At 34.4% G+C, this 27506-nt stretch overlaps 1 protein-coding gene across 9 annotated transcripts in view; it reads right to left on the bottom strand.

Annotated features, from left to right (window-relative positions):
- The window catches only part of LOC136036181 (uncharacterized), a 122158-nt gene that overhangs the window by 40306 nt on the left and 54346 nt on the right, over nucleotides 1–27506 (bottom strand). For all 9 annotated transcript variants that reach the window (XM_065718251.1, XM_065718250.1, XM_065718253.1 and 6 more), the window contains one exon: nucleotides 3642–3799. In XM_065718251.1, coding sequence (XP_065574323.1) covers nucleotides 3642–3799 — 158 coding nt within the window. The remainder of the gene's footprint in view (nucleotides 1–3641; nucleotides 3800–27506) is intronic.

Here is a 27506-nt window from a genome sequence, read left to right as displayed (position 1 = left end):
ACCTAAAATAAACATAAATTGGAATTAATAGCCAAGTCAAACCTAAAAGATCATAAATTACTATGAAAGATTAAAGTGAAAGCTAGAACTAACGGAAATTAAAATGAATACTCAGGTCAAATTTACAACGAACCTAAACTGTCACAAATAAAAGCAGTGCGACCATCCCCTGAACCCCCCAAATGCTTCGATGAGACGTTTTGAAACGGCAAACGCTTCAAAAACTAATCTCTCTTAGTTCAAATAAATACACTAGGATTTAGTTTAAAAATTGGCTGCTTATAAACTAAAAGCTCTGCTCTCATTGTGGAAAGAATATTAGTGTAAAAATGAAGACCAAATTCATAGTACTTAATCTCACAGATGGGAATAGGGAAGTTCCTTCCAGATCTAGGATGGCCGAAAAGCCGTCCCCCTTTATAACGTTAGAGAAGTATAATGTGTCAATTTCTTTTTTCTCTCTTTTTTTTTAGCCTTTCAGACTCTTTTAGACAACCCTTGTCCGTACTAGCCAAAACTTCGAAATAAAGCAAACTATAATAACAACATTTACACAAGAAAAACCTACATTTTACGATGATTCCACATATGTAGACATTTTAATGTTTGAAGTTACCTACCAAGGTAACTAACACAGAAAAAAGTCCCATGATCTAAAAAATAGAGGGGGGGGGGCAGAATCCCCAAAAGTTGGGAAATATTTATGAAAAGTATATCGTCAAATTAAACATGTTCTAGAACTTTACAATTGAGACATTACCTCTAGCTTAAAATTATCTACGAAAACTAATATGTTGCAAAATTTTCAGAGCATTAAATAAAATAAAAATTGGTGATCAAATATAAGTAGACATCAACGTTGAAAGTAACACAATTATCTTATTAGTAAAGGGGCCAGATGTCCTCTCAACCTCCGCAAGTTACGCTAAATTTTAACTATTGTTATCCAAAAAGTGTTTTGTAATATAATACATTAAATCATTTGTTAATTCTGTTATTTACCGACTGCTTTCTAAAACATTAGGACTGCAAAATTTATTGTTTAGCGTAAATGCAACTAAATTGATCTTCAAATCTCAAGGGGACAACCACAATGAGAGAATAAGTTTTTATGCTTAATTTGTTAACAAAAAAGAGATTATTTTACTTAATGACTTTTTTTTAATGACTTTCTCCTCTTTATCTAATATTATCCTATTTTGCATTTTAATTACTGTTTTGTACTCCTGAGGACGGTTTATAATCCTAAATTTAAAAACAGAGATCGGAGAGGGAGACCTTTTCACATGATAAGTTCACAGATTTCCACATTTTAAAATGCGTTATCCTGTTCACATTTAAAAAATCTAATGTCATCCTATTTTGCATTTCTAATTACTTTTATGTACTCCTGAGGACGGTTTACAATCCTAAATTTAAAAACCGAGATCGGAGGGAGTGACCTTTTCACAGGATAACTCCACAGATTTCCACATTTTAAAATGTGAAAATCTGAAGATCCTGGAAAAAAAAAGGTTTTTTAATATAAATATCCCCCATAAAAATCCTTTGATATCCTCTAAGATGTCGGATTTGTATATATACGTTTGTAATACTTTAATCTTTGCCTTCCTATGTATAACATTTTGAAATAAACCTATTCATTGCTAGCCAATGCTCTCAGAACCTCACAGACAAATGAAAAATACACAGAAAACAGGGTATTCTGGAACATCTAGTTGTCTAGGGTCTAGATTGTGTTCACCTGAGAATGAAAACTATTCCCATAAATTTAACTTATTTCATTTTAAACTTGGTCTCTTTATATATATATATATATATATATATATATATATATATATATATATATATATATATATATATATATATATATATATATATATATATATATATATATATATATATATATATATATATATATATATATATATATATATATATATATATATATATATATGCTTAAACCTAAACATATGGAACAGGGATTGTCGAAGACCGCCGGGAAAGCTGCAGGTGGCAGATCGAAATTGTTAGAAGAAAAGGTAAAATAATTTTTAATAGAAAGGTTTTATTCAGTAATAGCTGACCATAACTGCAAAGTACTTGTAGTTTATTTTTTAAAGTTGTTCTGAACCATTGCTTAAGAAACCGAGTTTAAAATAAATGAAATCAAATCATGAAATTAGTTTGGTCAGGAAAAAGCTGCAGGCGGCAGATCGAAATTGTTGTCGGAAGTAATTCCAAGATCCGTTGGTGCCGGGAAAGGCAACTCGTCGTCTGGTTTTCGCCGAAAGTAAGTAAAGTAAGTCGCTTAAGCAATGTTCCAGAAGAACTTTTCAAAATTAACTGTAAGCACTTTACAGTTATATGCAGCTATTTCTGTGCTTCTATAAAAAAGGAAAATAAAGGTTTGACCAGCATTTCTTAAAGCACATACCCAGTGATGTTGTTTAGCTTTTGAAAAAATTCCTGACTTTAAGCCAGGCAAATATACAAGAATTCTCCCACAGGGGGACAGGGAGGATGAAGATAAAACTAGTAACTTGCACGAAAACAAAGGAAGCTATAAAAAAATGATAAAATACATTTATTTCATAAAGGTAAAATAATTTTTAATAGAAAGGTTTTATTCAGTAACAGCTGAACATAACTACAAAGTACTTGTAGTTTATTTTTTAAAGTTGTTCTGAACCATTGCTTAAGAAACCAAGTTTAAAATAAATGAAATCAAATCATGAAATTAGTTTGGTCAGGAAAAAACGCAGAAAAAGAAAAAAAACTGATGTGTATGTAAATATAAGAAATTATATGAAAAATAATAGAAATACATACATTTCTTTAGGAGAGGAGGAGGAAGGGGCCCACAGTTTCTCTTTGTTATTTGAACATGTATATTTTGAATCATGGTTACGTCAGTAAAATAAAATAGACGCTACAGAATAAAATCGTAAAATAGTTTGAAGCAACATGTAATTATCTTCTTACAAAAAAAGTAGGCTATTTATAGAAAATAATTGCACCTCATCTTTGACCCATATCTGATTATTTAATAAGAATATGAAGATAAGTGTTTGACCTGTCCTTGCGATGTATTAAAAATAGTGAATAAAAAAGAACATTACAAAAGTCAGAGCGAAATCTAATTAACTGAGGCAGATCGTAATGATCTATAACTTTAAATCCTCATAGGAAAAATGTGCATTTTAGATAGCAGCAGAAAAAAATAATTTATTTCTTTACCACGGGAAGAGAGGGGGTATTCTTTACCCCCCATGATTGAATATTAAAAGTTAAAAAATTATGCTCAAGATGATGTTTGACTTTAAACAATTTCCAGGTTATGTGTGTCCTTCACGGCCCAATGGTAATATTGTAGCTACGGTATACCATTAAGCTATCTTGAACGATCACCGAAGATCATTTATCGAAGAAGATGAATTTTCATGATCTGTTCCCAGAGATGAGCTGTACAAATTAAGTAATTCAACCTGTTTCTTCAAGATGTACTGCTTAATTGCTACGATCTTCATCCGTTTAGATATCTGAATTTTACTGAAGAATTAATTCTGTTCACCTTAAATTGTTTCAGGGTTATAAAAAATATCGTAAAAATGCTAAAGCAGTATCTGAGGACTCCTTACCTGTAGCCATCAAATCCGTCGTCGGAACCATTGACTGTAAGGACAGGAGCACGTGCGTATGCTTTGGCTACTCGTCTATTTCTTTCCATCACAATGACCTTGGCCCAAATTTCATCGTCAATTTGTGACCATTTTTCGTTCACTTCTGACATGTGATCCTACAATAGTAAATAATAGGTAAGAAGTAGGGTTTAACTCTAAAGTCTAGAGAATATTTAAAGTTTTCAGTGAATATTTTAAATACAGATTCCTGAAATTATTTTTAAATTCATAACCTACTTTCAAGTTACTATTATTTAAGGCATGACCAAAAAAAGGCAATAAAGCTAAACAGACAATCAAATGTTGGCTACTACTAAGAAAAATGAATAAAAACAGCTGTTTCTAACCGTTATGTTAATCCCTAGTTAGAAAAGTCACTAAATTTGAACTTTCCATAAGGCATCATTTTTTCAACTTTTTATGCTAAATTTTGTGATTATTTCATCATATTTTGCCCTTCTTTTAGTTTCCCCTAGATTTTTTTTTTTTTTTTTTTTTTTTTTTTTTTTTTTTTTTTTTAGTATTTATCTTGCTTTTGATTGAAACCAAAGGGAAAAATAATCTTCAATGCATAAATCAACGATATATATTAGCATAAATTCAATGAGTTATGTTAGCATAATTTCGTAAAAAAAAAATAAATAAAGTCAAGCGAAGGAATAATAAGATACAACTATGGTCGAAAAGTAGTTTAAAAATGGAATAAACTAATGATAATTATGACACGTTCCAGTTATATATTTCAATAAATCTTAAAAAGTTGTGTCAATCAAATTTCGTCACAAAAATGATAACAAACGACAGCATAGATAAGTAGTAAAGTATTAGATATTATTTTGAATCTTGTACACAGACCCCTCTCCCGATAAAAGTTTCAAGATTCTTGTCATGTTTTCTATTTTTTCATACAATTTTTCCTTTTTTTTCACATTTTATCGAACACCAAGTTTAAATCTCTAATGACCACCTGGAGAGATCAAGAACTTATCCAAGAGTCTCGAACCGAAATCGTTCAGATCAATCTTCTTCCCTATTGTCATATGGCCGTGAATCCTGGTCGTTTAAAACAGACAACCATTGCCATTTCCCTGTCTCGGAAAGAAAACCACTGTGATGTATTGCTGGTATCACCTACTACAATAGAATTTCTAACACCAAGCTTCCCAAGCATCAAGGTCAAACATGCCATCCTCGACGTAATCACACTGCAATAATTTAAATGGGAAGCACGCGTCCCCCGAAGATCGTCTTTGATGGCCGAGTACCTGGTTCTTGTTCTACAGCCTGTTTCCTTTCCCCCAAGAGAGATGGAAAGACGAATTTGCATCGTTCCTCCACTCCGCCGGCAGAATGCTCACATAGTTTACGTAGGATTAACATCGACACACAAGTCTGCTGAAGAAGAGACCCAAAAACGACAACCGAGAATACATGGGACTTATGTCAAATTTTCATATCTGAGCCCTTCCCCGAAACAAAATCTCCGACCGAGCCTGTGCAAAGTACTGAAAAAGAAATAGTTACAGGATTAATTGGCAACACAAGAATCTTGAAAAATTCTATACTTAGATAGAAACTGACAAAATATCACCAAAGATTTGGATATCTTTTTGTTGCTCTAATTTTAGGTTTTTGAGCATTCTGACTCACGCTAGGACATAATTTATACACAAAACATGTATGTATTTCATCTGGTCATCAAGGTAATACGTTATAGAGTTGATCAATCTTAATCTCTACAAGTATGTAGGATTTGTTGCGGAGGGGGGTGGGGCTGGTCTAAAAAAACAGACGTATTACATAAATATCAGGCAATACGAAATAAAAAAGGATGAGACTTCGGGTAGAAGGCCACACCCCAAATCGCCTCCTTCATCTACTTGTTTGCTTGAGTTAAAAGCGCAAATTATCAAACAGTTCGTGGTAAAGAACTGTAGTATGGCTCACCCGGCTCAATAGTAACCGAAACCTTAAAAAACGGAATTTTGATACCATTAGTTATATCAGAAGAATTTCGTTTTGATGCTGATTTAAAATATAGAAGTTTGATCAAGTTTAGTCTTACCCATCAAAAGTTACGAGCCTGAGAAAACTTGCCATATTTGAGAAAATAGGGGGAAACGTCCCTTAAAAGTAATAGAATCGCACCATCAGATTAAGTGAAAATCACAGATTAACGAAAATCATACCTTCAGATTCAGCGTATCAGAGAACCCTACTGTAGAAGTTTGAAGCTCCTATCTATAAAAATGTGGAATTTTTTTTGCCACAAGACAGATCACGGATTCGTGTTTATTTGGTTTTTTGTTTTTTTTTTCCAGGGGTAATTGTAGAGACACAGCGTTCCTAGAATGTCACAAGAGGGCTCATTGTGACGGAAATTACAAGTTCTAGTGCCCTTTTTAAGTGACCAAAAAAAACTGGAGGGCACCCAGGCCCCCTCCCACGCTCGTTTTTCCCAAAAGTCACCGGACCAAAATTCTGAGATAGCCATTTTATTCAGCATAGTCGAAAAAATCAATAGCTATTTCTTAGGGGACGACTTACTCCGCCACAGTCCCGGTGGGAGGGGCTGCAAGTTAGAAACTTTGACCAGTGTTTGCATATAGTAATGGTTATTGGGAAGTGTACAGACGTTTTCATGGGGATTTTTTCGGTTGGAAGGGGGAAGAGTTGAGAGGAGGGGGTTATGTGGGGGAACTTTCCATGGAGGAATTTGTCATGGTGGAAGAGAATTTCCATGAAGGAGGTGCAGGATTTTCTAGCATTTAAAAAAAATTAAAAAATGAATATGAGAAAATGGTATGAAAATTATTACGCATGTGAGGGGTTCACCTTTTCCTAATACCTCGCTCTTTACGGTAAAGTATTTCTAGTAATTTCAACTATTTATTCTACGGCCTTTGTGATTCAGGGGTCATTCTTAAGGAATTAGGACAAAATTTAAGCCTTAATGTAAAGAGCGGGGTATTGACGAGGGGGCGAACCTCCTCATATACGTAAGTTAGTTCGTAATTTATATATATTTTTACTAATAGAAACGTTCGTAAAAAATTGAAAGTTCTAGTTGACTTTTTTAATAACCAAAAAATTGGAGGGTAATTAGGCCTCCTCCCCCGGTCCTTTTTTTTCTCAAAATGTTCCGATCAAAACTATGAGAAAGCCATTTAGACAAAAAAATAAATTGATATGCAAATTTTTAAATATGCAATAGCAAAATTCAAAACATGCATTAATTCAAAAACGTTCAGAAATTAAACAAAAAACAAGTTTTTTTTAACTAAAAGTAAGGAGCGACATTAAAACTTAAAACGAACAGAAATTATTCTGTATATGAAAGTGGATGTTCTCTCCTCAACACCCCGCTCTTTACGCTGAAGTTTTTTACTGTTTTAAAAAGTAGGGTTGAGAGAAAAAGTCAAACTTTGCGTAAAGAGCGGGGTGTTGAGAAGGGAACAGTCCCTTTCATACACGGAGTGATTTCTGTTCGTTTTAAGTTATAATGTCTCTCCTTACTTTTAGTTAGAAAAATTTGTTTTTTGTTTAATTTCGAAAAAATCAACCATTCCAACGTCAATATTTGTCTTGCTACAATATTGACAAGTCATTTTAAATGAGTATTCGGTCCCTTGAGGTTTCATTACTTATTTTTAATGTCAATGAATTCAATTTTGACAACTTCTATCTACTACTTTTGTTTTCAACTAAGAAATGATTAAATGAAAAATAATAAGCTTTTTAACTGAAAGTAAGGAGTGACATTAAAAGTTAAAACGAACAGAAATTATTCTGTATATGAAAGGAGCTGTCCCTTCCTCAACGCCCCGCTCTTTACGCTAAAGTTTGACTTTCTCACAACTATACTTTTTAAAACTATAAAAAAAACTTTAGCGTAAAGAGCGGGACGTTGAGGAGGGGACAGCCCCTTTCATATACAGAACAAATTCTGTTCGTTTCAAGTTTTAATGTCTCTTTCTTACTTTCACTTAAAAATACATTGTTTTTTTAATCTAATTTCTGAAAATTTTTAAATTAATGCAGGTTTTTAAGATTGCTCACCGTACATGAATAATTAAAACGAATTTACGCATTAATTTTACTTTTTTTAAACTAATAATAACCTAAGTTTAATTTTTGTCGCAGTCATTTAAGAATGACTTCTGAATCACAAAGGCTGTTTAGTTAGAATGATAACATCTTTCAAAAGTTTAAAAAAAAAACTGTAGCGTAAGAGCGATTGAGTAGAGGCAACCCTCCTCATATACATAATATTTTCTGTTCGTTTTCAGCTTTAATGTTTCTCCCTACTTTCGGTAGAAAAAAACTTACTTTCGGTAGGGTTTTTTATTTAATTTCTGATTGTCTTTTAAATAATACCTTCTCCCCCAACTCCCCCTCCCCCCGACCAGAAAAAATCCCCCTGAAAACGTCTGTATACTTCCCAATAACCAATGCTGAATTCAAATTCAACTATCTGTTGATTTTCAACTATGCTGAATAAAACGGTTATCTCAAAATTTTTATCGGGTGACTTTGGGAAAAATGAGCATGGGAGGGGTCTAGTTACCTCATTTTTTTGGAAAAAAAAGGCCACTAGAGCCTTTAATTTCCGTTTAAAGAGCCCTCTCGCGACATTCTAGGACCACTTGGTCATTACTATCACCCCTGGGAAGAAAAAAAACAAACAAACAAATAAATAAATAAACACGCATCCGTGATCTTTCCTCTAACAAGAAATACAAAATTCCACTTTTTTGCAGATATGAGCTTGAAACCTTTCCATGGGGTTCTTTGATACTCTGAATCTGATGGTTTGATTAAGATTCTACGACTTTTAGGGGTTGTTTTCCCCCTTTCTCCGGAAATAAGACAAATATTCTCAGGCTCGTAACTTTTAATGGGTAAGACTAAACTTGATGAAACTTATATATTTAAAATCACACTAAAAATCTGATTCTTTTGATGAGTCTATTGGTATCAAAATTCCGATTTTTAGAATTTCAGTTGCTATTGAGCCAGGTTGTTCCTTACTTACAGTTCGTTACCACGAACTGTTTTCGACCACAGAAACAAATTTGTCTCTAATGTCTGATCTGACATATTGAATTGTGCAACCTTCTTTGATGTCGCAACATATCCAATAGGAAATATGTCATAAGCTTAGAACCCAAGTGACACATAAATGCAAATAAATATTTTTGCAACAAAAATCTGATTCACGCTATCGTAGGGAAGAAATAGCAATCCCATCAACGACCCCACAGGGCGAAAGCCATTAATAAATTTCACTTAAGCAGTTAAACATCAAAAGAATTCTTCGGATGGTTCGCATGGGTGAAAATTTCCTTAAAAGGGATTCTTTTCAAAAAGAAAATTATGGATCGTCTTTTGCAACATGAATAAAAAACAAATGAATTGGAATCCCTAGAAGGAGAGATTGTTCAGACGCAACAGACTATGTTTTATAAGAAATCAAAGGTTGACGGTCGGTGGTTCAATGATCCAGTTATACCATTTGTAATGAATCATACACTAAAGAAAAATGAAGTTGGCTTCTCGTAATGGTTTTGACGTTTTTCAAGATTTTACTCTGAAATCATGTACCATATCTTAGAGACCAAGAATAATTGGAATGCGTATTAAAAGATTACTTCATTGAAAACCATGGTCATTTTCTATATGATGTTTCTTACTTAAACCAATAGCTTTTTAACCAAATTAGACTTTTATGACCTTAAATTTATAATTTTGAAATCAGCGCTTTAACAAATCAAGTCGTACGATCAAGATGTTAAATTGAAAATACTGACGCTGTTTTTTTATTCTTTTTGCTCTTTCAAAACCGATTTTTTGCTTTGTAGTGATAAACGACTATCATAGCTATTAATTACGATAGAAAAAATTTAATAAAATAGAAATGAATGACAAAAGTGAAACTTTAGTAGCATGACAAGAAACACTATATTTTATACCTTTAGATAGGGGACGCGGAAATATCAATAGCGTTTAATGGCGTCTATATGAAGGAAAATGTGATTATATCAATTGTTCAAGAATTTGATTTTTTTTTGTCAAACCACAAAAAGGATAGGATGGTTTTTAACGAACTTGATATGAATTTTGACGATTGCAGTATACCAATTTAGTGGCGATCTTGTTTCCGCAAGTCATTGCACTCGAAATAAGTGGCTATCTAATCACAAACCATGGCGAACGCCCTGGCCGCAAGGTGATCTCAATAAATACTTCAATGATATGCTCAAGTGATCATGTCTAAAACTAATCACTAAAAATTAAAGGAAACATAAAATTAAAATAGTTTTAACTTTCAAAAGGTCAGAGCTGAAGAGGCATTATTTAACAATTTTTGTGGTTTGATGCTGCACATGGATGAAAGAAGCCAATTATTGCTGACTTTTTAACCTGAATAAGAGGAATACTCCATGCTGTGATGGTACATGGTAGACAGGAATACTGCTGATAGATATTAAAAGAAAATGTTTAGGTACATTTTCGTGAACATATTTTTATTGTATTTTTTTTTACACAAAACCAATCATACTTTCAAAATAATTTCTTTTCAAAATTTAACATAAAAATAATTTTGGCCGATAGAATTTGTGTCATTTGTGTTATTTTGTAAATTGCTAGAATATTCTCACATTTTGGTAAAGATAGGTACTAGATAAGAAACTAAAATGAGGCAGGTCATCCAAGTACCAGGGGGACACACCATCGTTTACGCCCATCGTCAGCTTTCTTAGGCATGATATAGTAGTCTACATGTTTGCCCAACAGTGCAAATAAAAGAGCAATTTTTCGAATTTTCAGTACGAATATTTTCCCCCTCCTGTATTTAAGTGGTGAATTGAGGTAGAAATTCTCTCTTTTACAGAGTTCTCTTTGATTTTTCGAGATTAATTTCGGTTTGAAACTTAATATTATTTAATTTTTTAATTAGCCTACAACTCTTCATTATAGAAATATATTTAATGCTTCCCGCAGAAACGAATCCAAAATTTATAAGAAAATTTAAAACCATCACTAGTTACCTAGTATTTATTCGCTTCTCCTTTTCCTTCTTCATTTCTATTCATTTCTCTTTTCTTTTCTTTCTTTTTTTTTATAGTGATAACTTCTATTCATGCAAATCTTACTCTCCCAACACGCACACAGAAATAATAATTGATACAGATTTCAGTAAAGTAAGTCAATATCCCAACAGGGAAGATAACAAACAAAATAAGGATAGGGTCAGACATTTTTTTAAGGGTAGGCACTAGATATGAAACTAAAATGAGGCAAATCATCCAGGCGCAAAGGAGATACAGAATCATCACACCCACTCAACTTTCTTATGAATGCCATAGTAGCCTACAGGCTTTCCCAGCAGGACAAGCAAAAAATACCTTAGATAAATATATACTAATAAATAAACCAAAGTTTCGAATTTATGCTAAGAATTTTTTTTCCTTCATTACTTAAGCGGCGGATTCGGGTAGAAATCATTTCTTCTCCGGGATTCTTTTTGATAATTTGAAGTTTAGTCGTGACTTGCTAAAAGATAACAAACCGTGTATTGGTCCAATAAGAGAGGCACCCGCATACTTCCGCCGTTTACTCAAGCCGAATTAATCAAACACTTGGAAAACTATACATTCTATCACTATATTAGCTCTATGACTATCTACCTTGGTTCTACTTCCCAAGCAATGGTGCATGGACGGTTAATAGATAGACATGTCTATTAACAAATGAACTAAACTCCTTTTCATACAATCCTAATAAGGGGGGAATTAATGCCAGGTTTTTCTTCTCACTCAATTGGACTATCTGTCTTGGCTTTTTCTACTATGAGCCATGACTTGATGGCTAATTATTATTATTATTTTTTTTTAATTACAACTCTTCTTCATGGACATATCTCCACAGAAACGAATTCGAAATTTCTAAGCAAAATTACGACCTTCATCTATTAACTAGTGGTTATCTACTTCTCCTTTCCTTTTCCTTCTTCAATTCTCCTAGATTTTTTCCCTAGAGTTAACACGCCTATTCATGCAGTTTTAAAATGTTACTCTCCCGACACACACACAGACAAAAATTATAGGCCCTACTTCAAACACATTTCAGAAAAGTAAGAAAAAAATTATCTTCTCTCAGCAGAGACGGTAAAAAAAAAATTGATTTTTGAGGCTAAAATTGGACAAGATCCACTGTGCCTCACAAGAAAAAAGAGCAGTTAATCGAGTTTTATCGTCACACCTAAGTTACCCTAGAATACTTCGCTAATGTCTCAAATATTTTAATTGGATACGAAAGCCATGGAAATCTTATCATAAAAAACATAGTTATTGTGGTATTAATTAAAACGGAGAAAAAACTGACGATTCTTCTAATTTAATTTTATTATGATTAGAACCAAATTATCCCTTCTTTTTTTGTTCGTTTTTTTCCTTTTTTTTATAGGCACTCAACCTTGATCTTATTGCCACACCCCGCCACAGGTTAACTCGACTCTTTTCAATATAATCCCAAATATCAGTTGACTTTAGCCTTGAGAAATTAGTCATGACGCTATGTTTTGTCTTTTTTAAATTGCTCTTGTTTGAGTCTTGTAGCTTGATTGCCAAGGTTTTGGTTGATTTAATTCAACACGAATCGTGGTATTTCAATTTTTTGCTTCCTGCATATTCAATGTATACTAAAATTGGGTTACTAATTTTTTGTCGTTCTTTGCTTTATTCAAAATTGGGACTGCTTTTTCATTGACAATTAGAACCGAATCTCAATTCTAAATAAGCAAAAAAATACCCCTGAATAAAATTAATCAACCTTTCAATCTCCGATTATAAATGTAAGCCCAGCTTATTTAAAGTTTTAATCTTGCTCAGTAATACTGATTACATAAAAAGAAATAATTTTCTTTCAAACTAAAGTTAAGAGCGATATTAAAAAAATTCAAATAATTCACGATGCCTCGCAAATTATTCGCACAAGCCTTAAAATATTTCTTTCGCCTCGAATGTTTTGAAAGGGAATCGGTAAATACATCATTTGTAGTTACAAACTGTATATTGGAATCTACAATGCCTTCGGTAAAGGACAGGTCAACTTTAGTGGAGAGTGGGAACTGAGTGTCCAGCAGCTCCCTCATATGCAAGATAGGTTCTTTTCATCCCATTTTTTCTTTCCCCAAACTGTCGTGGAAAACTCCAAATTGTGTCAACTGTAAAACTAAGATCCAAGAAAAGTTTGAACATTTTTCGAATATTTGTTCTCTTGCACCAAGCTTGTGCGCGGGGTCAGCCCTTCGACCACTTAACCTCTTTAGCCCGAAAATTTCAAGTTTTTGACAATTTTGCTTTTTTTATTATATTTTCATTTTAACTTAAAAATTTCTTAGCACATTTTTTCAAGCATGTTCACCCTCTGAAGCCTTAGTACCCCCCCCCCCCCGTTCAAGGTAAATTTACGCGTATGGGCCTGTGGTTTCCCCTTCGCTACTTTTTCTTTCTAAGTCACTAGAACTACAATGAAGATTGTTACTTTTTACTAGGTGTATCTCATATCTTTTTCATGAGTCTATTAATAAACGGGAAGAGAAAAGGAAATTATCTTTACATATATAGTTCTATCTAGGTTTTAAATTAAAAAGCTAATACTGAGCAGTTTAATTTAGGTTTGACAAGAAAATAAAACATGGTATTTTGCATTTTTAGCGTGGAACAGAATTGTGTGATGCTACTCTATACATATAAGCTGGATAAATCAGCCCCTACATACTTCATATGTAGCAGTATTACTAGAGATGGCGAGGTGACTATCTCTAGGACTTTGGAGCCCGCCTCTTCCCATAACCCGGTCTTTTTTATTGTTTGTTCGATGATTCGTTTCGATTGCCATATACATATACTGTTCCGAAGATTTAACCCCCTCCCCCTTCAAAATAATTCCATACTTACGGGCTGGCTAAAGAACCAGGGCAACATTTAGGACTTTGTTGTGCATGGCTGAATTCTGCACCAAAAATGAATATTGCGAAGGATTTTTGATAAGTTCTTTTTTGTTAATCTTGAGAGCCCCAAATTATTTACTTTTTAGTATATTGTGACCTAATCGGTTTCAGATTGAAGAGCGGACACCAAATATAATTATAACATTTAAAGCTTTAGTTGATGAAAGGATCAAAAATTCACATAAACGTGTTAAATCTCCGCCCCATATTGCGTTCAAGATTCAAGAAATTAAGTTTTCCTGTGAAAAGTAAAGAACAGATTGAGTAGAGCTCATTTTTATTAGATATACTAGAAAAAATGAACAGATAATAATACAAATAAAGAAATGAACGCTGAAATCGAGTCAACATCTGTAGAAAAAGGAAGCCAAACTTAAAACGAGCATGAATTACCCCGAACTAAGGTGGCATTACAACCCCTCCGACCACCAAAAAGACTAAAGTATTACTTGCACTTTACTTAAAACTAATAATATTGATTTCATATATTTTTTTTAGCTAGATATTTTTCTATTCATTTTAAAGGATCTAAAAGGAAGAAACGATCATGAAAAGAATCTTTTAAAACAGCAAAACTAAATGAATTTTCACAAATATTTTAGGTCGAGAAAATATTACATTTCTTAGATCAACTTCGTCCCTAAGATGAAGGACATAAGGCTATTCATTTGAATGAGCTCTTCCCTAAATTGTTTTTATCACCCCAGTTAAATGACGACCCTAGAAACAATTAATATTCATGGTTTTAAAAATATAATGTCCATATTCTTCAAAAGCAAAAAGACAGTCTCGTATTGGAGATGAATATAGTTGGTGGTGATAATAAGTTTTTCCTGATACTTCCCACTCCTCACAGAATAATTTAGTGGCTTGCATCTGTTGTAGCAACTAATCGCGTCAAAAACTTTACATTAACAATTTTTTTTTTGGTAACACTGGTAAAAGGTTTGGTAACTGGTAACAGGCAGATATTTCCCCCGTTACAAAGTCAACGCTATTGCGTTCACAATGACAAGTTCATGCAGCTTTCATTGTAACATAGTTAACGAAGCTGGCTAGCAGAGAGATCAAAAGGGATGCATTTGCACCATTTCGGCGCTTTTTTCAGGCACTTCCGCAAATCGGTACACTTTTTTGAAAACATGGGAAAATCTTTCATTCGGCGCAATTTCTCTGGAAAAATGGAGCTTTTGGCCCATTTTCACTTTTATGACGACCCAACTTTAAACCAGACCTTTAGTAACATTGCTGGATAATATCTTACGCAACAAGCTCGCGAAAACGTCAGTTTTTTCGTAAGTGCAGCGTTTTTATCTTGTAAAAATTGTCTTTTTTGTTTCTGAATAAATAAAACTGAAATTATACCAATTGCGTGCACCATGAGGTCAATTGTCTTCTTCCTGAGGAGGGTTTTAGTGTTCCTATATGCTGTTGTTATAAATAATTTAGCAAATTGTGAATTTCATAAGATGTAAGAAACAGCCTTTCTGCTGCATAAAGTATGTTTGCATAAAGTATGTGTATGTACACATACTATGCATATAAGTATGTTTGCAGTTGCATAAAGGCATGTCAGTTCCTGCTACTCTTCAATAATTTCAACTTTTCTTTAGCAAGTTTAAAGTCGAAAGTGATTGTTATTTGTTTGAAGCTTAGCTTCAAAATTTACGTGTTAATCTAAATGATACTTTGGTAGAGCTAAGTTGTACATAGAAATATTGAAAGAAACGCGAATTATTAAAGCAATATCACATTGCAAACAAATGTGGTAATTGCTGGTCGTGCGCAAACAAAATAAAAAGGAATGACCAAACTTAAATTTTCGAGTTCATCCGTTGCAGAACTACCCTTTAGGAGTTAAATAACGGTGTCTTTGCGGTAAAGATGTATAGTGTCATCATGAACACTTTAACCGAGTCTCAGTTTAGATTCGTCAGTAAAAACATATTACCATAACTATAACGTTAACAATTCACCCTGTGCCTTATTCGGTGATCTGGGATTTTCTTAACTTCCAACTCTTTCTTTTGACCAACCAATCGGACTAAAAATTTTAAGATTTACTTTTTTTTATTAGAAAGGATGGAAATACAGGACCAGCATTTTTTTATCAGTGGAAATCCTTGCAATTTCACTGTCATTGCCATCTTAATTTTACGCTTCTCCAGCACGAGTGAGACTTTAAAATCCGCAATCAACACAGAGGATTCATAAGTTTTAGCTTTTTATCGATGTTTGCTGCAGCGCGATCCGAGCATAAGTATAAAACGAACTGAAAAACAGTATGCAATCAGTCATTACTTATAGTTCCCTTCAGGCTTTTAATACATATTACTTCGTAAGTTCTATGATGGCATGGATGTTATATCTATGCTTTAAAATTTAAATAAAATAACACGTTTCCACTCTTTTCCTATAAGGAAACGTTTTTTAGTCAATTATATGCAAAGAAAGAAATTGAAATATAGATGGCACCCTTGTTAATTTATGCTGACCGCTAGATTACTTCAATAAAACAAAAAATGTCAATTACATAGCGGGTTATTTCTAATTTTCTATGGAGCTTTCAAATTTGTTTCTATCGCATGGAAAGAAAGGCAGGCAAAAGCAGAAGAAAGAAATCGTCCAGGATTTAGCATCAGATCTTTAAAATAATTAAAATAATTTGACCTAAAGTAACCTAAACACTACACAGTTTTTAAAGTCAGCCCAGTTTCAAGCAAAATGACCACTTCGCGGTTTTTTCGCTCCTGTCACTTGCTATTATCAATAGCTTTGGCCATGAGCCATAGCAGATGATGCCCACTATTCACTCGGGTTGTCCTTGGATGTTCGGTCCCTACAAATAGTGAGACAACTTCACCATCTCTATTCCTTCGCTAGCCAGAGCCTTATCCTCGTATGACGCTTGTTATTGCGTCCTTCTAAGTAGGGTTTGCTGTATTTTTACTTTTCTCAGCTGCCGCTTTTGGGAGTAATTGTGGTCTATAACCATTTCCCCGGTTCCAAGGTTTTTCCACAATAATTTCATGTTTCATACTTGGTTAGTTTTGTTTTTATTCCCAAAGACAGCGAAAATGAAACATCTGTTTAAACTGATTAAGTGGAATTTCATACAAAAATAGTTTTCTTAAAAAACAAGCAAAGATCAGGAATTCGGTTTTGAAAAAAAAGACCTTTATATGCAGTTTTTAGCAGCGGTGGGTGTCAAATAAAAAAAAAAAAAAAAAAAAAAAAGGAAACGTGGGTTGTAGACCTGCAAAAACTAAGCTTCTTACGGACGAATAGCGTTGTTAAATTTAATAATTAGTTGTGCTTATTTACTTTCACTCTTCAACGTAGCAGCTATGACGAAAATGTGGTACTGCCCTAAAAACTGCATAATTTTTGAACAACCGGAAGAATAACCTTAGAAAATCATAATTTTGCAGGTATGAATAGACCTAAGATGGGTCAAGGGTGCAAAAATATTTTATTTTGATGTACCTGGTACCAGGGTGATAGTTTGTCAAGGGGTAGGGGGGGGGACTGCTTCTCCCAGACCCCAGTTCGACCCAGTTGAACTTTAGTATCTTCAAAAATCGTGTTAAAAATAAGATAAGCCGGCATGGTTCAAGTATCCACAGAAATAAAAGATTTCCAGAAACCAAAGATTTTGTAAGTGTTTACAGTCAAGAAAAAAAGACATATATTTGATTTTATATGTTTTCAGACTTGCGTAAAACAGCGGGGTATTGCTCTATGAAAAGATTAGTAACTAATGCTTGATAATTATCCTAAATAGTAACTTGTCAAAGTTTTCGGAAACTATTCCGGCAAAAGTAAATTCCAAAAAATACCGCTAACTGAAACACACTATCTAAGTATAAAAAAATATATATAAATTATAGGGGCCTGATCTGTATTCATGGAAGCTCTGGTAAGAGCTAAGAATAAAAAAAAAAAAATCGTTATTGCTCTTCATAATAAGTAAAAGAAATAAAGAACGGAGTTTCCTTATGTCCGAGACTACTTCTTTTGTTTCTGATGGAAAGTCATGGCAGTCTTTTTGGGTGTTTATTTCAAGTTCCAACTTAAATAATATTATTTAATGTCAGTCAGGAGATAAGCCAAATACTTGTTAGCATCCCATTAAAATATAAGCTACCATAATAAAAAAAAAATCTTAGGTAAAAAGACAATCGAAAAGCCTCCAAGCAAATATTAGACAAGATTTAATGAAATGTTGTAAGTGGTCGAGGTCGACCGGTTTCAGAGATTGATTCCAACAATCCATTGAGCTTCGACTTCCTATTTGAAGAACGTAACATCTAGCCTTAGAGTAATCATTTAGATTATCCGATCCATCTGGGTATTTTGGAAAGACAGACATAGCTTCAATATGTCAATCCCTTTACTGAAACTGAGTTCAATGCCTTTTCGAATGAATAGCTTAGTAGTTGGCGTATAAAAGTATAGACGGATCAGGAATCATTTTATATCATTGAAGAGAATAAAAACATTGAGGAAATGAAGAGAAAATGTCTGAAAGGAATCAAATGTTATGTGGTCTGTTTTATGCCACTCTACCTGCCTCTTTCTAAGCCACTGCATTAAGTCTAATGCCATGGCTATAGAAAAGATCGATAAGATTATTAAATGCCCTTAAAGAGTATTTAATGAGTATTGGGTCTCGTAATCTTGAAACATCTTGTTCTGAAACTTTATCTAGTGAGCTACCTTGTTTTGATACGTTCCTGATCTATGCAGAGTATAGAACGTATTACATTTTCCTTCGTGGTCCAAATCATGTCAAGTTATAGTTAACTTAATGCAGCATTGATCCGGTACAGTCTTTATGTTACATTATTAGGATGTATATCATAGTCAATATGCCCTCCCCTTCCCAAAATACTGCAACCCAAAGGCTATAAATCTGGGATTTGAGACGGCCAGGGTACAGGTCACCCTTTTCGAGTTAGGAATTTGGAAGGAACCCACTTGAAACATCACGAAGAAAGCAGCTAACATGAACACCAGCACTGCATTACATGAAAAACTTTTACGCTGTTTTTTTTTACGAAAATAAATAAAAAAAACGCGTTTTTCAACTGAAAGTAAGGATCAACATTAAAACTTAAAACGAACAGAAATCATTACGTACATGAGGGGGTTCGCCCCCTCGTCAATGCCTTGCTCTTTATGCTAAAGTTCGAATTTTGTTCCAATTCCTTAAGAATGATCCCTGAATCACAAAGGGTTTAATTAGCTCTTTTGAAAGTACTAAAACAAACTTTATCGTAAAGGGCGAGGAATTGACGAGGGGGGTTTTATATTATCTAATTTCTGATCTTTTTTTAAATAATGTTGGAAAATCCGGCGCCCCTTTCATCGGAAATTCCCTTCCCCTATAAAAAATTCTACCCATGGAGATCCTCCTACGTAACCTTCTCCCCTTGACCCCCCCCTACCAGAACAAATCCCCCTTGAAAATATCTGTATACTTCCCAATAACCAAAAATATATGTTAACAATGGGCAATGTTCACAACTTGTAGCCCTTCCCGCAGAGGCTGAGGGAAATTAATTCATCCTCAAAGACATATTTATTAGAGTAGTCGACTGTGCTGAACAAAATGGATATTTCTTAACTTTGATCGGGTGACTTTGAAAAAAATGAGCGAGGGAGGGGGCCTAGTCACCCTCCTATTCTTTTGTCACTTAAAAAGGGCACTAGAACTTTTAATTCTCGTCCGAATGAGCCCTCTCACGATATTCTAGGACCACTGGGTCGATAGGATCACCCGTAGGAAGAAAAAAAATTCCACATTTTTTGCAGATAAGTACTTGAAACCACAACAGTAGAGTTCTCTGATACGTTGAATCTGATGGTATGATTTTCATTAAGATTCTATGACCTTTAGTGGGTGTTTTCTCCTTTTTTCGAAAATAAGGTAAATATTATCAGGCTCGTAACTTTTGATGGGTGAGACTAAACTTGATGACACTTATATATTTGAAGTCAGCATAAAAATCCAATTACTTTGATGTATCTATTGGTATCAAAATTCCATTTTTTAGAGTTTCGGTTACTATTGAGCCTGGTCACTCCTTACCTACAGTTCGTTACCACGAACTGTTTGAAAAACTAACCTGGTAGTACTTGTCACCGCCTACCTGGGAAAATTATGAGATGGCACTCTTGATCCTACTTAAAAGTTTCCCTATACTTCTTGAAAACTATTGGAGAACCAGCAACCAGTCCCCTCAAATACTCTATTTGGATTTAAAGCCAAGAGACTCGTAAAACAAGCAAAGGGAAAAACATGCCTGATCTAAAGGCTACGAAAGCTCTGGAACCACAAGCTCATCCTGGTATCCCAGAAAAATATTAGCAATCTAATGATTGATTGCGGCTGTAAAACTTTTGATCAGGTAATGTTCTTTTTTAATTAGCCTGAGGACCACTGTGCTACTGGTCACGCTGGTATTTTCAGTTTTTCCAATTTTCTTTTAAACTACTCATAGTGCAAGCTATTTTAAATCTGGGTAAATCCCTGGCAGCTTTCCCAAGTCCTATTTTTCTGCTAATTGTGTTGGGAGAGCAACACTTTGGTTTTGTCCCGTTTTTTTTTCCCTATGCCGCCGATGTTGGCTTATTCCTGGAAACTGGTAAGGGTCTAACATGTGCGGTTTTTATGGAAAGTGTGTTCTTTTTTAATTAACCTGAGGACCACTGTGCTACTGGTCACGCTAGTATTTTCAGTTTTTCTAATTTTCAATTAAACTACTCATAGTACAAGCTATTTTAAATCTGGGTAAATCCCTGGCAGCTTTCCCAAGTCCTATTTTTCCGCTAATTTTGACTTTGTTTGGTCACGCCACCACACTTTTTAAAAAGTCAAAATAATAGCAATTACAGGGAATATATGATAGTAAAAATAAACTAGCAAAATAGCTCAAATGAAAACTTTTATCCAATTTGAAAAAGCCTATGTACACAGAAATTGTTTTTCTCTTTTAATTTTTTGGTGTTGAGTAACATAAAAAATAACTTGTGTCAAACTTAGAAAAGCACAAAAAATATTTCCGAACATCAAATACCCAATTGCAAGAACAAAGATAAATTTTAGGAGTCTAAAAAAAAAATCATATGGGTGTATTGAATACCATTGCATGTGATCTGGAGTCTATTGAGATGCAGATGAATCAAATGGTATTGTTACAATCAGCTAATCCTGCCAGAAATTGCAAGGTGAACAGCTCAGCAGCCACTTTCACTTTTGTACGAAGTTACGCCTGAAGCTGATACAAAAATGCGTCGTCCAATTGATCAATAACGTAATGGGTACCTTTACCTTATGAATCTCTCAACTGCTCCTAATTTTGGTTTTAACGTTAACTACGTTACTTTGCTTTAACTACGTTATCTTATGAACGTCTCAATTGTTCCTAATTTTGCTTTTAATGTTAATACGTTACTTTGATTTAATTTTGCTTTAACTACGTTACCTTGTGAATGTCCTCAATTGTTCCTAATTTTGCTTTTTTACATAAACTACGTTACTTTGCATTAATGTTGCTTTAACTGCGTTACCTTATGAACGTCTCAATTGTTCCTAATTTTGCTTTTAACATTAACTCCGTTACTTTGCTTTAATTTTCCTTTAACTACGTTACCTTATGAATGTCTCAGTTGTTCCTAATTTTGCTTTTAACGTTAACTACATTATTTTGCTTTAATTTTGCTTTAACTAAGTTACCTTATGAACGTCTCAATTGTTCCTAATTTTGTTTTTAAATGTGCAGATTCCTGTTTTATTTAAACAGTTTTCATTACTATCACGATATTTTTTATAGCTAATTAAATTAAAAAAAGAGTTTTTTTAACAGAAAGTAAGGAGCAACATTAAAAATTAAAACGAACAGAAATTATTTCGTATGAGGGGGGGGGGGGGTTGCTCGCTCCTCAGTCCTTCGTTCTTCAAACTAAGGTTTTTGGTATTTTAAAAGCTTCTTACTCTAATTAAATGGCCCTTGTATTTCAGGCGTCGTTCTTACAGAATTGAGACAAAACAGTAACTTCTGCGAAAAGAGCGAGGGATTGAGAAGGGACCAGCTTCCCCTCTTATAAGGAATAATTTTTGTCCGTTTTAAGTTTTAATATTGCTTCTTAGTTTCAGTCGAAAAAAAATTGTTAATTTCTTATCGTTTTTCAAATGATACCGAGAAATTCCTCCTCCTTGGAAAATTCCCTAACCAAGAGAAACTCCTAAATGGGAAATTCCTCCATGTAACCACCCCCTGCTCCGAACAATTGCCCTGGACATTTCCACCCTCGCTGAAAAATCCCCCCGGAAAATTTCTTGCAGACGATTCCGGCTGAAAATTTTTTTCTTAATTTATTTGGAAAAAAACTTTTTTTTTTATTTATTTCCCGATTGTTTTCAAATCATCCATGAAATATCCCCCTCTGCGAAAATTTGTTCCCAGAAATCCTATCTCCCTCAATGAAAAGTTCTTTTTCTGCGGAGAATGTTCCGTGAAAATTTCTCCCAGGAAAAATCCGCCCATGGAAAAATCCCCCTTACGATTGCGACCCTCCCCCCTAGAAAAATTTCCCCGAACAATTCCCCTGAAACATTTCAACATGTAAAATTGAGCCAGAAAGAAAAAACTAAGACAGATAAAAATTTCTGCATATTTTTGCAAATTCCCTCCGTGCAAAATTTCCTCTTCCCACGAAGAATTCTCCTTGTCCCCCCTTAAAATTGCCTGTATATTTCCCAGTTACAAATTCTATATGTAAACAATAGCCAAATTTTGCAACTTACAATCTTCCCCAGGAGCCATGTGGGTCCTTTCATCTCTAGAGGCATAGTTATTGGACCTTTCAACCATGTTGAACAAATTTGCTATCTCAAAATTTTGATCGGATGTTTACGGGGGAAAAGAGGCAAGGGGGGCTAGTTGTCCTAAAATATCTTTAGTCACTTAAAAAGGGCACTAAAACTTTTAAGTTCCGTTTTAATGAGCCTTCTCCCGATTTTATAGAATCATTGGTTCGATACAATCACCACAGGGTAAAAAAAAAAAAAAAAAAAAACACGCATCACTGATCTTTCTTCTGGAAAAAAAATGCATGCCGATAGGAACTTGAAACCTCTACAATAGGGTTCTACGATATGCTAAATCTAATGGTGTGATTTCCATTAAGATTCCTTGACTTTTTAAGGGGTTCCCCCGTTCTTAAAAAATCTCATAAATTTTCTCAGGTTCATATCTTATTGATGGGTAGCACTAAAACTTAATTAATTTTAAAATTATTCAGAATCAGCAAAAAAGGTAAATGCCATTGATGTTTCTATTTGTTATCAAATTACTTTTTTTAGAGTTTTGATTACTATCGGACCGAGTCGTTCCTTACTTTATAGTTCGTTACCGCGAACCGCTTAAAATGTGCAAACGCAATATTTTAATATATTTTCAGATGCAGAGGCCCGGGTAGTGTCATGCCTAAAACGGGAACCCGCAGTAATATCTCCACTCGACAAGGCTGCTAAGTCTGTTCAGTTCAAAAGAGGGGGGGGGGCAAAAGTTTTTCGGAGACATATCACCAAATGTTGAAACATCAAAGCACCGAAATGTTGGAACAAATATCCTCACGAAGGACGGGCTGGAACCGAGTCCCCCCTGGATATCCAGGCTATTTGGAAGCTCAATGTTGTGTAATTTAAGAGTTTCTATCCACATATTTTGGACGTAGGCCTACATCTCTTCAACGGAAAAACTACCAAAGTATTTTTCAGTATTTTATGGTGAATGAATACTAAAATTGTTTGCGATAAGAAAGAGTATGTTTCCAGAATAGGGCTTTTCAAAAGATTAGAAAACACCAAAACCTTCAACAACTGGATATTTTGGTCACATATTCAACACCATTATCAACAAATAGAATACGAACTTCAAAACTCGAAACTATTTCACCCTCTCTTGACCAAACTTGGCTTAGATAAAAATGGAGAGGATGTCAAAGTTTTCGGAAACTATTCCGGCAAAAGTAAATTCCAAAAAATACCGCTAATTGAAACACACTATCTAATTTTAAATATATATATATATATATATATATATATATATATATATATATATATATATATATATATATATATATATATATATATATATATATATATATATATGATATGTATTCATGGAAGCTCTGGTAAGAGCTAAGAATATAAAAAAAAAATTCGTTATTGCTCTTCATAATAAGTAAAAGAAATAAAAACGGTTTTAATGCCAGTTTACTTTTATAAACAAATAAGGCTCCTTCACTCGATTAAATAAAAAAAACAAGTTTTTTTTTCTTTTACTGCAAGTAAGGAGCGACATTAAAACTTAAAACGAAGAGAAATCATTCCGTATACGAAAGGGGTTGTCCCCTCCTCAACGCCCCGTTCTTTACGCTAAAGTTTGAATCTTTGTCACAACTCTACTTTTTAAAACAATAAAAACAACTTTAGCGTAAAAAGCAAGGCGTTGAGGAGGGGACAACCTCATTCATACACGGAATAATTTCCGTTCGTTTTAAGTTTTAATGCCGCTCCTTACTTGCAGTTAAAAAAAAACTTGTTCTTTTTAGTTAATTTCTGAACGCTTTTCAATTAAGGTATGTTTGCATATTATAATTTTTTTTTTTTGCTAAATGGCTTTCTCATAGTTGTGATCAGACGATTTTTCTTAAAGGAAGGGTGGGAGAGGAAGCTTAGTTGTCCCCTAATTTTTGTTTACTTAAAAATGCAACTAGATTTTTTTTTTTTTACAAAATTTTTTTGTTAGTAATAAACATACGTACCTTACGAATTAAGTTACGTAACTAACTTCTGTATTTGTGTATTTTTATTACGTATATGAGGGAGTTCCCCCCTTCGTCAATACCCCGCTCTTTACACTAAAGCTTAAATTTTGTCCAAAATCTTTAAGAATAAACCCTGAATCACAAAGACCGTAGAATAAATAGTTGAAATTACTAAAAATACTTTAGTGTAAAGAGCAAGGTATTGTGGAGGAGACGAACCATCTTACATACTTAATATTTTATGGTCGTTTTAAGTTTCAATGCTGCTAATTACTTCCAGTTGAAATTTTTTTATATTTATTTTCTCATTGTTTTATTTTTAAATATTGCTAGAAAATCCTGCACCACCTTCATGGAAATTCCCTTCCTTCATGATAAATTCCTCCATGGAAAGATCCAACCACGTAACCTCCTCCCCCGACCCACCCCCACCCCAACGTGAAAAAACCCTGAAAACGTCTGTACACTTCATAATAACCATCACTATATGTAAACAACGGTCAAAGTTTGCAACTTGCAGCCCCTCCCCCAGGGTACTGCGGGGGATTAAATCGTCCCCAACGACTTAGTTATTAGGTTTTCGACTAAGTTGAACGGAATGGCTACCTCAAAATTTTGATCCGGTGACTTTGGGAAAAAATATGATTGGGAGGGGGCCTAGGTGCCCTCCAATTTGTTGGTCACTTAAAAAGGGTCACTTCTGGTCACTTGAACTTTTAATTTCCGTTAGAATGAGCCCTCTTGCGACATTCTAGGACCTCTGGGTCGATACTATCATCCCTGGGAAAAAAAGACGAACTGTAGTAAGGAGCGACCCGGCTCAATAGTAACCAAAACTCTAAAAAACGAAAATTTGATACTTTGAGCCTGAGAAAAATTGCCTTATTTTAGAAAATAGGGGGAAACACCCTCTAAAAGCCATAGAATCTTAACGAAAATCACACCATCTGATTCAGCGTATCGGAGAACCCTACTGTACAAGTTTCAAGCTCATATCTACAAAAATTTAGAATTATGTGAGAGGGCTCATTCAAACGGAAATGAAAAGTTCTAGTGCCCTTTTTAAGTGACTAAAAAAATTGGAGGGCACCTATACCCCCACCCTCGCTCATTTTTTTCCCAAAGTCGTCGGATCAAAATTCTTAGATAGCCATTTTATTCAGTATAGTCGAAAAACCTTATAACTATGTCTTTGGGGACGACTTACTCCCCCACAGTCCCCGTGGGAGGGGCTGCAAGTTATAAACTTTGACCAGTGTTTGCATATAGTAATGGTTATTGGTAATTGTACAGACGTTTTCAGGGGGATTTTTTGGTTTTGGGAGGAGGGCTGAGAAGAGGGGGTTTTCTGGGGAAAACTTTCCATGGAGGATTTTTTCATGGGGGAATAAAATTTCCATGAAGGGGGCGCAGGATTTTCCAGCATTATTTAAAAAAAAAACAATAAAAAAAATAAACATGAAGAAGTTTTTCAACTGAAAGTAAGGAACAGCATTAAAACTTAAAAAGAACAGAAAATATTACGCATATAAGGGGTTCAGCTCCCCTTAATACCTCCCTCTTTACGCTAAAGTATTTTTAATAATTTCAACTATTTATTCTACGGCCTTTGTGATTCAGGGGTCATTCTTAAGGAATTAGGACACAATTTAAGCTTTAGTGTAAAGAGCAAGGTACTGACGAGTGGGCGAGCCCCCTCATACACGTAACAAAAACATTCGAATATAAAAGTTCGTTACGTAAGCTAATCCGTAAGTTACTTATATCTTTTACTAATGAAAATGTTGGTAAACAAGAGCTAAGAGCTCATATGGCACTTGTGACGAGGTCGAAAGAGCCAAGAGCCAAGAGCTCATATGGTATGAGCTCTAGCGGAATTCTAAGAATCAATAGATTGATTTAAAAGGAAAATCAGAGGCTTAATGCCGGTCGGGATTTAAAATAAGAGCTCTGAGTCACGAGGTCCTTCTAAATGTCAAAATTCATTAAGATCCGATCACCCACTCGTAAGTTAAAATAGCTCAATTGTTCCTCTTCCTTCAGCCCCCCAGTTGGTCGAATCGGGGAAAACGACTTTATCAAGTCAATTTGTGCAGCTTTCTGACACGCCTACCAATTTTCATCGTCCTAGCACGCCCAGAAGCACCAAACTCGCCAAAGCACTGAACCCCACCACCTAACTCCACCAAAGAAAGCTGATCCAGTCCGATTACGTCAATCACGCATCTACGATATTTCTAAGCATTTTCCAAGATTTCCGGTTTACCCCTCCATCCCCCCCAATGTCAAAAGATCTAGTCGGGATTTGAAATAAGAGCTCCGAGACATGAGTTCTTTCTAAACATCAAATTTCATTATGATCCGGTCACCCGTTCTTAAGTTAAAGATACCTCAATTTTTCTGATTTTTCCAAATTAACAATCCCCAGCTCCCTCAAAGAGAACGGATCCGTACCAATTTTGTCAATCTCGTACCTATAACTTGTGCTTATTCTTCCCATCAAGTTTCATCCCCATATCCCAACTCTAAGGGTTTTCCAAGATTTCCGGTTTCCAAGATTTCTGTTTCCCCCTCCAACCCTTTATGTCCCCAGATCTGAATCGAATTGAAAATGGAGCATCTGAGACATAATATTCTTCTATATATCAAGTATCATTAAGATCCGATCACCCATTCGTAAGATACCTCGATTTTCACGTTTTCCAAGAATTCCAGTTTCCCCCTCCAACTCCCTTCAATGTGACCGGATCTGGTCGAGATTGAAAATGAGAGTTTTAAAGCACAATATCCTTCTATATATCAAATTTCATTAAGATCTGATAATCCGTTCGTAATTTACAAATGCCTCATTTTTTTCTATTTTTTCCGAATTAGTCCCCCAACTCCACCAAAGAGAGCATATTCGGTCCGGTTATGTCAGTCACCTATCTAGGACTTGTGCTCATTCTTTCCACCAAACTTCATCC

Source organism: Artemia franciscana, chromosome 15 (assembly GCF_032884065.1).
Source record: "Artemia franciscana chromosome 15, ASM3288406v1, whole genome shotgun sequence".
Taxonomy (NCBI): domain Eukaryota; kingdom Metazoa; phylum Arthropoda; class Branchiopoda; order Anostraca; family Artemiidae; genus Artemia; species Artemia franciscana.
Note: the sequence above shows the minus strand (reverse complement) of the source record. Positions and strands in the feature narration are given on the sequence as shown.